We start from the raw sequence: 13,756 nt of genomic DNA on the forward strand, positions 1-13,756 counted from the left end.
TGGTGATGTAATATATCTCATTTATCCCTGTCAGACTTATGAGGCCTCAAGGTACAGTATCTCTAGTTTAATATAAAAATCTCAGTTGCCCGAGTCAACATGTTCATGAAAACAAATGGAGTGCTGATGATGTTTTAATGGTACACACTCTCCCAAAAAAGGTCCTTTATCATGCTGAAACCAGGTTAAATTTTAATAGTTGACTTAATTATCGAGAACTTTTACTTTAATTTACTATTTTTTAATTGGACACCAAATGATTCTGGTCACCCCCAACCAGCTTCCAAGACTGTTGCCAGAGCTATTAGCTTACAAGAATACATAAATAAAAAAAACACCATAAAAACTGAGCAGCAGACTCTGTTTTCGACTACAGACTCTACACCTCTCTTGAGGTCTGAAACATGGAGAGTAACTATTTAATATGAGTGAGTTGTGTTAAATAAATTTGCTTTTATTCAATGGGTGTTTGATTTGCATAAAATTATGTAAAAACCCACACAAAACTTATTTTATGAATCTACAAAAAGATTACTTTATTAACGGATCATTTGATGGCGTTGCCTGTGATAGCAGGGGACTAGGCTTGATGAGGTCCCTGCCAGTCCTACGTTCCTTTCTGTCATTACCATTCAATAAATGTACACTTTTGTTTTCTTTTAGGTAACCTGCTTAGAAACTAAAGAAAGAATTCATATTATATGATTCAGCATAAGAACATAATAATGATCATACTGGGTTAGATCAATGGTCCTTTTAGACCACCGCCCTGTCTTCTGACAGGGACTGGTTTCCAGATGCTTCAGAGGGAATAAACAGAACAGAGCAACTATTGAATGATCCATCCCGTTGTTCAGGCCCACCTTCTGGAAGTCTGAGGTTACAGACACCGCGTGCACGGGGTCACCTACCTGACCATCCTGGCTAATAGCCACTGATGGACCCATCCTCCACAAATTTACCTAATTCTTTTTTGAACCCAGTTATACTTTTGGCCTCCACAACATACCATGGCAATAAGTTCCACAGGTTGCCTGTGCTTGTGGGAAGAAGTACTTCTTTATGTTTGTTTTAAACTTGCTGCCTATTAATTTAATTGGGTGAACCCTCATTCATGTGTTGTGTGAAAGGGTAAACAACACTTCACTATTCACTTTCCCCACACCATTCACGGTTTTACAGACCTCTTTATAATCCCCACTTCGGCATCTCTTTTCTAAACTGAACAATCCCAGTGTGACGGTGCTCCCTATAAGGCTTTATGGAAATATGCCTTATGAATATATATAACTGGAATATGTTCTATGGTACATATGCCATGTAACATATCTATGTAAAGGTTATGATCTACTGAATCTATTAATCCTATTTGTATGCATGTATCATTTTTGTATTCAAAGTTATGAATATGAGCCGTGTACTGGCTTGATTTCTGAATAACCTTAGTAAAGCATTTGGTCAGTTCCTGGAGAAAGGAATTTGCAAAGTTAAGTGCCCAACCAAGAAGCACTTAAGGAACAATGCATCTTGGAATGCTCCAATCCACATAAGAAGTCTTCCTAGAGACATTCAAGATATCATGTGGGCAATGGCTTCTGCCTGTAAAAACTGTGAGTCATGCATGGACAAGTGACTTCAGAACTCCATCTTGGAGCTGGACTTTGCATAGGAGAGACGAGGGGGTCTCCACCCACAAGAAAAAGTCTATTTAAGCCAGTGGGAGATGTCTCCATTTTGTCTTCAGCTGGCCTCTCCACCCCCAAGGATACCTGAAAGAAACTGGAACAAAGGACAGTAACTACAAGGGGTGTGAGTGATTGCTGGACCCAGACTAGAAAGAGACTAGTCTGTAAAAGACAGCTTATTGGAACTGGTGAGGATTATCTCTGTATTCAGTTTGATTAGACACAGACTTGCATGTTTTATTTTATTTTGCTTGGTAATTCACTTTGTTCTGTCCGTTACTACTTGGAACCACTTAAATCCTACTTTCTGTATTTAATAAAATCACTTTTTACTTACTAATTAACCCAAAGTATGTATTAATAATTGGGGGGGAGGAGACAAACAGCTGTTCATCTCTCTCTCTATCCGTGTTATAGAGGATGAACAATTTATGACTTTACTGTGTAAAAGCTTTACACAGGGTAAAACAGTTTTATTCAGGGTTTGGAACCCATTGGGAGTTGGGCATCTGAGTGTCAAGGACAGGAACACTTCTGTAAGCTGCTTTCAGTTAAACCTACAGCTGTTAGGGGACGTGGTTCAGACCTGGGTCTGGGTTTGCAGCAGGCTAGCGGGTCTGGCTCAAACCAGGCAGGGAACTGAAGTCCTAAGCTGTCAGGGCAGGAAAGCAGGGGCAGAAGTAGTCTTCGCACATCAGGTGGCAGCTCCCAAGGGGTTTCTGTGATCCAACCCGTCACACCCAGTTTTTTAAATCAGTCCTAATATGGAAGCTGTTCCATACACCTAATATTTTTGTTGCCTTTTTCTGTACTTTTTATTCCCAATTCTAATGTAACTTTTTCAAAATGGGGCCACCAGAACAACATGCAGTATTCAAGGTGTGGACATACCATGGATTTATATAATGGCATTATGATATTTTCTGTGATATTATCTAGCCCCTTTCTAGTGGTTTCTAACATTGATAGAGTTTTTGACTGCCAATGTATATTAAGTAGATTTCTTTCAGAGAATTATCCACAATGACTCCAAGATCTCTTTCTTGACTGGTAACAGCTAATTTAGACCCCAACATTTTGTATCTATACTTGGGATTATGTTTTCCAATGTGCATTACTTTGCACTTATCAGCATTGAATTTCATCTGCCATTCTGTTGACAATTTACCCCATTTTGTAAGATCCCTTTGTAACTCTTCACAGTCAGCTTTGGACATAACTATCTTGAGTCCAGCAGAACTGGAATCCTAAGTGCTTTATTATTTCTATGTGAAAACTGCAGTGACGTTGTAGCAGAGTTTGGTTTTAGGATATGAGAGAGACAAGGTAGGGGGTGAGGTAATATCTTTGATTGAACCTACTTCTGTTGGTGGAAGGGACAAGTTTTTGAGCTAGACAGAGCTCTTCTTTAAGTGAAAATTGGCAGTTTGAATAAATATTGTAACTGACTGACTTTCTTTTAGGTTTTCTATGAATTCCTTGAACTTTTGCAACTTCCTCCAAATTCTCTGAATACAATACTCCATAATAACAACTTTTTGATTTCCTATGTAATAAACCATTTAATCTTCAGTTCCCCATTCAAAACAAAGAGACTGATACAAGGATCCAGGGCCCTGGTATGTTTTTTCCTGAAGCCAGTAGTACAACCTTATCAACATAGTTGTACTCTTAAGACTTGGGGTTTATACCTATACTGTATGATCCTCACTACTCACATTTTATCTCATTAGCTTTTCTGGAATTTTACAGATACTGCGTAGAGCTACTCCCCCTCATATGCAAATCTAATACATCTTTCTTACATATAGTTTCTACTCCAGTACTACAATACCCCATTGATTTTTGGAGCATTCAAACATGTTGCAGAAATGTTTTATGACAAGGTTCTTTTCCTTTGCCAGACATTCTAGTTAATCCATATTTGCTTCTAAGCATTTCACATTTGTATATATATTCTCAGCTTTTAACTTGCATGGCATTGACTGAAGTTCTTTTTCTTGGTCCTGGGCAGTTTTAAGACAAACTGAATTTCTGTTTTTGCATTGTTAACCCTGTGTCTACGCCCAACTGCACAATCTCCTTGATCTTCATGGCTAGTTGTGGATTTTTCTGGGTTTTTGATTCTATTGTCTTGCTCTGGGTTGACTTTCTGACATCAAAATTTGTTTCAGCTGTCCTCTACTTCTAGGTGGATTTTTATCCCACGGGAAGTTTCAGAGTTTTACAAATGTCTTCAGCTTCTCGCACTATTTTCAATCATCCTTGCTAGGGTCATGATTCCATGCTATAGAGTCTCATTGCTATTCACCTTAAATACAGGAGATGTCTATATTGGCTTTTTTTCTTCTGTTTTTGCAGACTATTGTGCTAGGGCAGAAATGCTCCATGTCCTTAACACTGACATGCTTCATTTCTCTTCCTTCTTGTAGTTTGCCGTTTGGACTATTTCTTCATATTAAATTAAAACACGATAAAAATCTCTATGGTTATATGTATCTACGTTTTTCATATCACATTCACCACCATGATATTTGAACACCTTCCAAATTTATGAAAAAGTGCACTCAAATATATTTGTATTTCTCAGCATATAGGCTATGTTATTTCTTTCCCTTGCTGTTAATTTCAGAAAGCTAAGCAAAAGAAGTGGGTTTGTCAGTGATATTCATGCTGATCTTTCCTAGTACTGGATTCTAGATATATTTGCCAGTCACAGAGAAATTTCTGTCTCCTGCACTTACAAACTTTGTGGGCAAACTTTGTGGCCCGAGCCACATTGTGGTTGCGAAATGGTATGGAGTGATGGGTAGGGAAGGCTGTGCCTCTGCAAACAGCCTGGCCCCCACCCCCATCCGCCCCCTCCCACTTCTCACACCCCTAACTGCCCCCCTCAGAACCCCTGACCCATCCAACACCCCCCGACCTTGTCTCCTGACCGCCCGCTCCGGGGACCCCTGCCCTGACCGCCCCCCCAGGACCCCATCCCCTATCCAACCCCCCCGCTCCGTCCCCTGACTGCCCCGACACCTATCCACATCTCTGCCCTCTGACAGGGCCCCCAGGACCCCCGACCCATCTACCATCCCCTGACCGCCCCCTCCCGGGACCCCCATCCCTAACTGTCCCCCCAGGACCCAACACCCTCCCGCTCCCTGTCCCCGCCTCCCGGGACTCCCCAACACCCCACCCTCATCCAACCCCCACTGCTTCCTGTCTCCTGACCTCCCTCCTACCCGAAACTCTGCCCCATCTGACCGCCCCCTGTCCCCCGACTGCCCCCCAGGACCTCCTGTTCCCCCATCACCATGCCGCTCAGAGTGGCAGGACAGGCTTATTGGAGAGCCTGGGAGATGGGCGGGCCCAAGCTGTGCTGCCTGCACAGCAGCGTAGCTGCGGGGGAGAGGCCAGGGGCTAGCCTCTCCGGCCAGGAGCTCAGGAGCTGCGCAGGACGGTCCCGCGGACCATAGTTTGCCCACCTCTGATCTAGGTGCTTACAGATTGTTTATACATTTTACTTTTTACCATCTTGGAAATAAATACTTAAGTGAGTTATCCTTTGTAAACAGCAATTGCAAGAAAATAAAATTTTGCTTGTGTCTGCCAAAAGAATAAAGCACAATGATAGAATAACTTGAATGTCAAATATGATTCTGCTTTGTAAGCTTATGGTCAGACACACAATGTTAGCAAACTAATTGCCTGTCCTAATAGATAATCTGCAAGATGTGTCAGATGTACCACCTGACTTTCAGTTGACCAATATGATAAACTAAAGCTTCATCTAACATCTACCGGTTATAAACTGTTAATTTCTATGTGACACGCCCAGATTAGTTCAGCAGGAAAAACATTTTTGTTTGACTTCCAGAATTTTATTATAGTGATATCTTATTTACTAGTGTCGTTTATCCAAACATATACAAATTATGGACACAATACAGGAATCACTTTATTTACCAGTTTATTTAATAGCATAACACATAATTTTGCACTGCTTTAGGGTAGGAAATGAAGAAGAATACAGTATCCAGTTAAACTGAAAGAGGAGAATGTATGTAGGGAAAATGCATCCTGTTTCTTAACAGATGTTCTGTAGACTTGCTGTGACTTGCTAAAGTCTGTTACGCTTTAAATGATAATGTTTTTGTTTTTGCTTCTGTAGGGTTTACAAAATCATGGTAAAAAGTTAGAAATTCAACATCTGAATTAAATTCATTTTGCTCAAAGCCATTCTTTGGACATTTTGGACCAATATCAAAATAGGATGCCAACAATCCAGTGGATTTCTTGGCTGCTTACTGAAAAAAGAGGATGTTATAATGGACGAGACAACATGGTTTTCGGAAGAATGTATAACCATTATTGCAACATATTTAATTTGTAGTTGCTATTATCTCCTTTAAAGGATGGTTGGGAAAGACTCTGTTTCAGCTTGTATAAGTAACACATACTCAACCCTCATTGGAGCATTAATATCGCTTAAGAATTTCTCTAGAAAAGTCTCAATAGTCACTGGTTTTCTCATCCAATCTCCATTGCTTTCTCGGTCTTCATTCTATATAGTATCTTAGAATAATTAGTGTATAAATAATGAGACACTGGAATTCTAACCAATTGTAAAAGAAAGACAAATCTGATGTTGAATTCTAAGTATAAATACAAGATACTTCATGTCCTGAGAATACAAAAGACAGACATATTTATGGTAATTAATATGCTGTTAAAGTGCCTAGAACCGTATACATGTTTTGATCAAAACTGAATGTTTACATTTTTAAAGGCTCTAACTAAACATTATGTAGTCATTCAGAGGAGTTTAAACCAGGCTTTTGAAACAATAAAAAAAACACAAACAGCTCTATGCAAAGGTAAAATGTACTCACTTGACTGGTTTTTCTTTGCTCTTGCACAGCCTCCTGAACAGCCTGAGCAATCTTTTCTTTGTCTTTGGCACATTTGGCCTGCCATATTTCTCTTTCTTCCCCATGAATTTTCTCCATGTTTCTCCTTTCCTCTTCAACTGCTTTTAAAATGGCCTCTTGCATTACTTCTTTTTCAATCTTTGAAACAAATAAAGCAAAAGTGAATGACAAAAAATACTGAATGCCTGAATCACTTCATTTAGAAGGATTGGCAGGCTTATGCGATATAACAGCAGCAGACATTTTCACTTCTATATCACTAGTGCATATCTGGGCCTAGGACCGTAATGCCCCCAAAAATATTACCATGGCTATTTGTTAGTTAATAAAAAATGAATTGCTGATTGGAGAACTTTGGTAGCAGTGTCTGTTCAGCCTGCACGTGCTGCTCCCTGTGCTCAGCCATGAGGCTGGCCGACGTCCTCAGTTCCTTCTCTACTGCAGAGTCAATGACAAGAAACTCTGAAACAGAGGAGTGGAGGAGCACCCATAGTGAAACACATCTTGAAGAACCATCATTACTGCACTTCCTCGTCTTTGAGTTGTGTCCCTATAGGTGTTCCGCTGTAGGTGACTCCTGAGCGGTGCCCCTCGCTGGAGGTTGGGGCTTCGGAATTGAGTCTGTGATAGATGATAGTACTGAAACTGTCATCTATGGTAGAGTCCCCCAGGATGGCACAGTGTTCTGTGAAGGTATGCGCAGATGCCTAGGTAGCTGCTCTGTAGATTTCTGATATAGGGATACCCTTGGAGAAGGTGACTGCCGAGGAGACCAATCTCATAGAATGAGTGCATATTGGAGATGGGAATTTGTGCTATGAATTGGATAATGGAGTTTGATACAGTTACATACGCATTTGGAGAGTCTTTAAGCTGAAATCAATGTGCCTTTTAACCTATCTGCAATGGAGAGGAAGAGGAAGAGTCTCAGATTTTCTAAAAATTCTTGTCCTGTCCTCACGTCCAGTGTATGGAGGATGGCTTCCCTATTATCCTGATGAAGTTTGGGATAAATGGTCAGAAAGTAAATGAGTTGATTCATGTGAAATATGGAAGTCACCTTGGGAGTGAACTTTGGATGTAGTCTAAGTGTGACTTTGTCCAGGGAAGAACACAGTGAAGGATCAATGCTCTGACAGAGCCGCTATCTCCTCTTTCGTTCTTGCAGAGGTGATGGCGATTAGGAATGCTGTCTTCATGGAAAGGTGAGTTAAAGAACAAGAGGCCATGGGTTCAAATGGAAGTCTGGTCAGTCCTTTTAACACTAGGTTGAGATCCCATTGTGGGGGTAGGATGTCTGGATTGAGGAAACACATTCACTATGCCTTTGAGAAACCTCTTTGTAGTCAGGTGGGAAAAACTGAGTACCCTTCTATCTGCTGGTAGAAGGTTGCAACTGATGCTCAGTCTACTTTTAGCAAGTAAATAAATTGTCCTGATTTCTTGAGAGTCTACAGATAATCTAGGATTATAGGTAGAGGGGCTATATCATAGAATCATAGAATATCAGGGTTGGAAGGGACCCCAGAAGGTCATCTAGTCCAACCCCCTGCTCAAAGCAGGACCAATTCCCAGTTAAATCATCCCAGCCACGGCTTTGTCAAGCCTGACCTTAAAAACCTCTAAGGAAGGAGATTCTACCACCTCCCTAGGTAACGCATTCCAGTGTTTCACCACCCTCTTAGTGAAAAAGTTTTTCCTAATATCCAATCTAAACCTCCCCCACTGCAACTTGAGACCATTACTCCTCGTTCTGTCATCTGCTACCATTGAGAACAGTCTAGAGCCATCCTCTTTGGAACCCCCTTTCAGGTAGTTGAAAGCAGCTATCAAATCCCCCCTCATTCTTCTCTTCTGCAGGCTAAACAATCCCAGCTCCCTCAGCCTCTCCTCATAACTCATGTGTTCCAGTCCCCTAATCATTTTTGTTGCCCTTCGCTGGACTCTCTCCAATTTATCCACATCCTTCTTGAAGTGTGGGGCCCAAAACTGGACACAGTACTCCAGATGAGGCCTCACCAATGTCGAATAGAGGGGAACGATCACGTCCCTCGATCTGCTCGCTATGCCCCTACTTATACATCCCAAAATGCCATTGGCCTTCTTGGCAACAAGGGCACACTGCTGACTCATATCCAGCTTCTCGTCCACTGTCACCCCTAGGTCCTTTTCTGCAGAACTGCTGCCTAGCCATTCGGTCCCTAGTCTGTAGCTGTGCATTGGGTTCTTCCGTCCTAAGTGCAGGACCCTGAACTTATCCTTATTGAACCTCATCAGATTCCTTTTGGCCCAATCTTCCAATTGGTCTAGGTCCTTCTGTATCCTATCCCTCCCCTCCAGCGTATCTACCACTCCTCCCAGTTTAGTATCATCCGCAAATTTGCTGAGAGTGCAATCCACACCATCCTCCAGATCATTTATGAAGATATTGAATAAAACCGGCCCCAGGACCGACCCCTGGGGCACTCCACTTGATACCGGCTGCCAACTAGACATGGAGCCATTGATCACTACCCATTGAGCCCGACAATTTAGCCAGCTTTCTACCCACCTTATGGTGCATTCATCCAGCCCATACTTCCTTAACTTGCTGACAAGAATACTATGGGAGACCGTGTCAAAAGCTTTGCTAAAGTCAAGAAACAATACATCCACTGCTTTCCCTTCATCCACAGAACCAGTAATCTCATCATAAAAGGCGATTAGTCAGGCATGACCTTCCCTTGGTGAATCCATGCTGGCTGTTCCTGATCACTTTCCTCTCATGCAAGTGCTTCAGGATTGATTCTTTGAGGACCTGCTCCATGATTTTTCCAGGGACTGAGGTGAGGCTGACTGGCCTGTAGTTCCCAGGATCTTCCTTCTTCCCTTTTTTAAAGATTGGCACTACATTAGCCTTTTTCCAGTCATCCGGGACTTCCCCGGTTCGCCACGAGTTTTCAAAGATAATGGCCAGATATAATGTCAAAGATATCTATATAATAGATATGGCCAGATATAATGTCAAAGATATCTATATATAATGTCAAAGATATCTAGCGTGACACCTTAGGGCTGGCACCGGATTCAAAATCTAGTCCCCGTCTGTAGGTAGGTACAACAGGTAGCTACTTTTCTGCTATGTAGTAACACTTTCTGAATGTCCTCAGATCTTCAGTATTCTCAGGTTGGGATGGAAAATGCGCCTCTTGTGCTGTGATAGAAGATAAGGAGTGATTGGAAGAGTCATTGGCGGACATAGTGCCAGTTGTGACAGGTAAGGATACCATGTCTGTCTGGGACAGGAGAGAGCGATCAGTATGATGTTTGCTTTTTCTCTATTTTCAAGAGAACTTTCAGTAATAGAGGGAATGGGGGAAAGGTGTAAAGAAAGCCCTTGTCCCACGAGAGGAAGAGAGTGTCTTCCATGATGTGCATCCGATCTCTGCTCTGGAGCAGTACTGTAGACATTTTTTGTTCTGGTAACTGGCTAATAAGTTTATTGTTGGTGGCCCCCATTGTCAGAATATGTCATGGAGTATAATCAAATCTCCCATTGGTGGTCATGTGGCAGTTTGTGGCTAAGACTATCCACTGTCGTGTTGTGCGCTCCCGGTACGTAGGCTGCTGATATTGTGATATTGTGGGAACTGCACCAGCTCCATAGCTTTAGTGCTTCCAAGCATGGAAAGGGTGATCAGTTGCCTCCTTGTCGGTTTATGTAATATATGCAGACCATATTGTCCATCATGACTTGTGTGTGAGCCTTTGATCAGCAGGAGGAAGTGAGCACACATTTCTGACCACTCAGAGTTCGAGTAGATTGATGTGAAGGCACGTCTCTGATGGAGACCATTTGTCCTGCAGTGTGAGATCGTTGAGATGTATGCCCCATCCTATGACGGATGCACTGATGGTCAGGAGTAACGATGGGGAAAGCCCAACAAAGAGGATTCCCATGCAGTTGTTTATTGGGTCTTTCCACCAATCCAAGGATTGTTTGACCTTGGTGGGCATCAATAGTAGTTTGTTTATGTTGTCTCTGTCTGGTCTGTAAATGGAACCGAACCATGCTTGAAGGTATCTCATGTGCAGTCTGGCATGAACGATAACCAATGTGCCCACGGCCATATGCCCCAAAAGTTGGAGGCAGTGTCTGGTTGAAATCTGTGGTCTGGATTGCACTGTCTCTAGAAGCATGGAGAGGCTGAGGAATCTGTGATGTGGGAGGAGCGCCTCGCATGAAAGAGTCAAGGTCGGCTCCTATGAATTCTAGCCTCTGTACAAATGTTAATGTTGATTTTTGTGCATTGATTTGAAGGCCCAGATTCCGGAATAGATCCGGTGTGGTATGGGTGTTGGCAAAGGAAAGTACTTTGAGAAGACAATCAGTTAGGTCAGGAAAAATTACGACCCTGTGAGTGTAAATGGGCCACCACTATTGAAAGAACCATGGAGAATACTCTGGGGACCAATGAGAGGCCAAAAGGGAGTGCCAGTAGTGGCCTCGGTCTAGCATAAACCTGAGGTACCATCTGTGACTCGGTATGATTGAGATGTGGAAATATGCATCTTGAAGGTCGAGAACTGAGAACCAGTCTCCTTTTTCTAATGCTGGAATCATTATTGCTAATGTGACCAGCTTGAATTTCTGAGCCTTGACAAATTTGTTGAGTACTCTGAGATCTAGTATGGGTCTCCAACCTCCTTTTTTCTTAGGAATCAGGAAGTAGCAAAAGTAAATGTGCCTCTTCGGTGTGTGGGCACTGGCTCTACAGCTCCTCTCGTAATAGGTTCTTGTGAGAAGAGTCTCTGAAGGAGGACGGGGAAAGGTGTTTGGGGAGGGTGAAATGGATGGAGTACCCATCTCGAATGATCTCCAACAACCACCATTTGCCGAAGCTTATTTACTCTCAGGTGCTGCAAAATGGGGTGAGACAGCATGCAAAGGGAGGGGTGAGGTTTTCCAGGATCAGGTGATGTTGTGGAGAATGTTCTATGGGCGCTTTGACCAATCCGTCAAAACTGTTGCTTTGAGGTGGAAGGTTGAGAGGAAATGGGTTGCAAACACAATGATTTCCACCTAGGGAACCTGGACTTCTTCCTCGGAGGTTCATATGACCTCTGAGATAGATACTGTGATGAGTGGGGTTTAAATGATGGCTGAAGGCTATACTTTCTCTTATATCCAATGTGAAGATCCTGAAGGATTGAAGAGTAGCCCTGGAGTCTTTTAAGGTGTGGAGAGAGGTGTCAGTCTTTTCCACAAACAGCTTTGTCCCTTCAAACGGAAGGGCCTCTACAGTTCTTTGACCCTCATTTGAGAAGCTGGATAGGTGAAACCAAGAATCTCATTTCATCATGATGGCAGTCAAGATGAAACATGCCGCTGTATCAGCTGCATCAAGTGCAGACTGGAGAGATGTTTTAGCCACCAGTTGGATTTCATGGACATTGGCCTTCAATTGTTCCTTACGAGAATCTGGGAGTTGCTCAATAAAGGAGTTCAGTTTTAAGTAATTCTGATAATCGTATTTCACCAGTAAGGCTTGACAGTTTGCAATACAGAACTGGAGAGCAGCTAAGGAGTATGTTTTTCTGCCAAAAAGATCCCGTCACTTCCAGTTTCAGTCATAGGGGGTGGATTTAAAATGGTGTTGGAGGCCCTTTGAGTTGACTGCATCCACTATGATGAAGTGGGAGGCGAGTGGGAGAAGAGAAACTCCATGTCTTTCACCAGAATGCAATACTTTTTTCTTAGCCTGCTTACATGTTGGTGGGACCAACGTGGGGATCTGTCATATGATTTTGGCTGGGTTCAAGAGTGCCTTGCTAATAGGGAGTGTGACACTGGCCCCTTAAGAATCTCTGAGGCGTGCTTGAATCATCATTTAGGGTGAGAATAAGCTACTTATATCCAATCTCTTTAGTATATTAAGCATAGATTGTGTTTCTGTTTTGCTAGGTAATCTGCTTTGATCTGTTTGTATCCCTTATAATTCACTTAAAAGCCTATCTTTTGTAGTTAATATATTTGGTTTTGATTTATCACAAACCACTGTGTGGGAGTCATAACTTGAAGCAAAAAGCTGTTGTATATTTCCTCTCCACATTGAGGGAGGGAGCAAATTTCATGAGCTTACGGTGTACAGATCTCTGTGCAGCATAAGACAGTATAATTTTGGGTTTACACTCCAGAGTGGGGGTGCACTTGAGCAGCTCCTTAGCTGTAGCCTCCTCATGCAGAGCTGATCACAGGGGTCTGTATGTACTGCAACTGGGTGTGTCCTACCTGTACGTATGCTGGAATCTGGGAGAGGGCATGGCAGGCTGGCCAAAGCAGTACAGTGTAAAGGGAGCCCAGTCTGGTGGGTCAAGGGGGGGCTCTGTGGTACCCGTTCCAGGGGCACCCCTAGGGAAACCCTACTCTGGAAGAGGCAGAAGAATGTAAAATGTCCACTAGCTTCTGGTGTGACTGAGAGATCATTTTCAGCTCAATCAGGGCTCACTGTGGGAACTGATGGCCCTTTTCTTAGAGGCCTAACATTAGTGGCTCATGGACATCTACTTGGGCTCACCTCCCTTTGAAGTAGACGGTTGTAATGAGATTTCTCACTGTCTCGGGGACCACTGAAGGGCTGCCTCGATGAGTAGGACTTTGAGCCTCAGTTCTCTTTCTTTTCTGGATCTGGGCTTCAGTTGCTGGACCAAACCACATTTCTGTTGGATGTGTTTCTCTCCCAGGCAACAGTAACACTGAGTGTCCATCAGTCACTGGGATAGATTCCTTGCAACCGAGACACTTCTTGAAGCCCAGAGAGCCAGGCTCTGTCCAGGGGGGTCCCCTGACAGGGGGTTGAAGAAAGAACCAAGTCCTACCCCCGTCCCCCCCCCCCTTTTTTTTTTTTAAGGCAGCAGCCAAATAAAAGATAAATGAAGAAAAGAAAAAGAAGCTTCAAATGTAGCTAACAGTTAACAATTCTAAAGAGGTTACCAATCTGCTAACAAACAGCTAAAGCATTGTCTCTAGCCAGGAGCAATGGAGACTGAGGAGGGTTTGCCAATGAACCCTGGCTAATCTCATGGCAGAGCCCGGGGAACAGCGCATGCACAGGCTGGACGGACTCTGCTACCGAACTTCTCCAACCAGCAGCAGAGGGATGGACA

General features: G+C 43.0%; 1 protein-coding gene across 13 annotated transcripts in view; it reads right to left on the reverse strand.

Moving 5' to 3' along the window:
• CCDC91 (coiled-coil domain containing 91) overlaps nt 1-13,756 on the reverse strand; it is a 334,198-nt gene that overhangs the window by 94,047 nt on the left and 226,395 nt on the right. For all 13 annotated transcript variants that reach the window (XM_073315272.1, XM_073315319.1, XM_073315302.1 and 10 more), the window contains one exon: nt 6,572-6,748. In XM_073315272.1, the coding sequence (XP_073171373.1) occupies nt 6,572-6,748 (177 nt within the window). The remainder of the gene's footprint in view (nt 1-6,571; nt 6,749-13,756) is intronic.

This window comes from Lepidochelys kempii, chromosome 1 (assembly GCF_965140265.1).
Source record: "Lepidochelys kempii isolate rLepKem1 chromosome 1, rLepKem1.hap2, whole genome shotgun sequence".
NCBI classification, from domain to species: Eukaryota; Metazoa; Chordata; order Testudines; family Cheloniidae; genus Lepidochelys; species Lepidochelys kempii.